At 62.7% G+C, this 926-nt stretch overlaps 1 protein-coding gene across 1 annotated transcript in view; it reads left to right on the forward strand.

The window, feature by feature from the left end:
• Positions 1-213: 213 nt before the first annotated feature.
• Positions 214-926, forward strand: part of LOC123522487 (SH3 and multiple ankyrin repeat domains protein 3-like) — a 42,356-nt gene continuing 41,643 nt past the window's right edge. Inside the window, exon 1 of the mRNA XM_045297136.1 lies at positions 214-249. Coding sequence (XP_045153071.1) covers positions 214-249 — 36 coding nt within the window. The remainder of the gene's footprint in view (positions 250-926) is intronic.

Raw genomic sequence — 926 nt, forward strand, 5'->3', positions numbered from 1 at the left:
AGGTTAAGTATGCAGTGTGTGATGGAAGCCATTGAGTTCATTATTGTATTGATTCTTGCGACAGCCCTTCCTTCGAGGCCAGAGATCCTCCTCTCTGACTTCCCATGGCCCCTCGCGACTCCTGTTGTGCCCCAGCCCCCAGTGGGAGTCACGGTGTCCACCCATCTCGTCAAGGGCCTCCCTCTCGCTCGCTGCCCCTCCGCTTTCCCGAGCATGATGTCCGTCTGCTCTCTCGATGACACGGCCAAAGTGCGCGAGGCACAGTCTTGCCATCCGTCCTCCCTTCCAAGGACTGTCCTTCGTAGAAGGACACGGGTCGCAGGCCACGGTTCTTCCAGGACAGATTGGTTTGTTTCTCTGCTGCCTGTCAGAGCGGGCAGAGGGCTCCGTGCCAGGGGAGGACTCGGCAGTGGTCCTCAGGACCCCGGGGCACCCAGCTTGGTGTCGTCCATCGTCCCTGTGGGGGCGGCTGTGTTTTCTGCGGGGTCTGTTGGTCTCAGGGTGCAGGTGAGGGACCTCCTTGCTCTCGGGTTGGGGTCAAGGAAGTGAGGAGTGGGGCTGGGTGCAGGGCGTGGCCAGAAGCTGTCCCAGGAGGTGGGCCTGGCGTGCCGTGGCCACGTGTCCTGCGCGGGAAGAAGAGCCGAGGCCACGGTGGGGAGGACAGGTCCACGCATCGGGGATCTGCAATGGCCCCTGCCCGGCGTCCTGCCTGGTGACTGTGTTTCTTGGCTGGACCTGCCCCCACTTTGCCATTGCTGTGGAGCCGGCTCCTAGGTACAGCTGCCCCCCACCCCTACCTCTGGCGACTAGATGTCAGGGCGAGTTTGCGTGGTGTTGTGGGGTGAGCACTGGTTTCCACCCCCAAGGTCAGTGTTTCACACCCCGCAGTGCTCCTGAGAAGGACCAGGCTGCCCGCTCCCACTCCA

Source organism: Echinops telfairi, unplaced genomic scaffold (genome assembly GCF_000313985.2).
Source record: "Echinops telfairi isolate 266 unplaced genomic scaffold, ASM31398v2 ScPeMD7_7417;HRSCAF=8455, whole genome shotgun sequence".
Taxonomy (NCBI): Eukaryota; Metazoa; Chordata; class Mammalia; order Afrosoricida; family Tenrecidae; genus Echinops; species Echinops telfairi.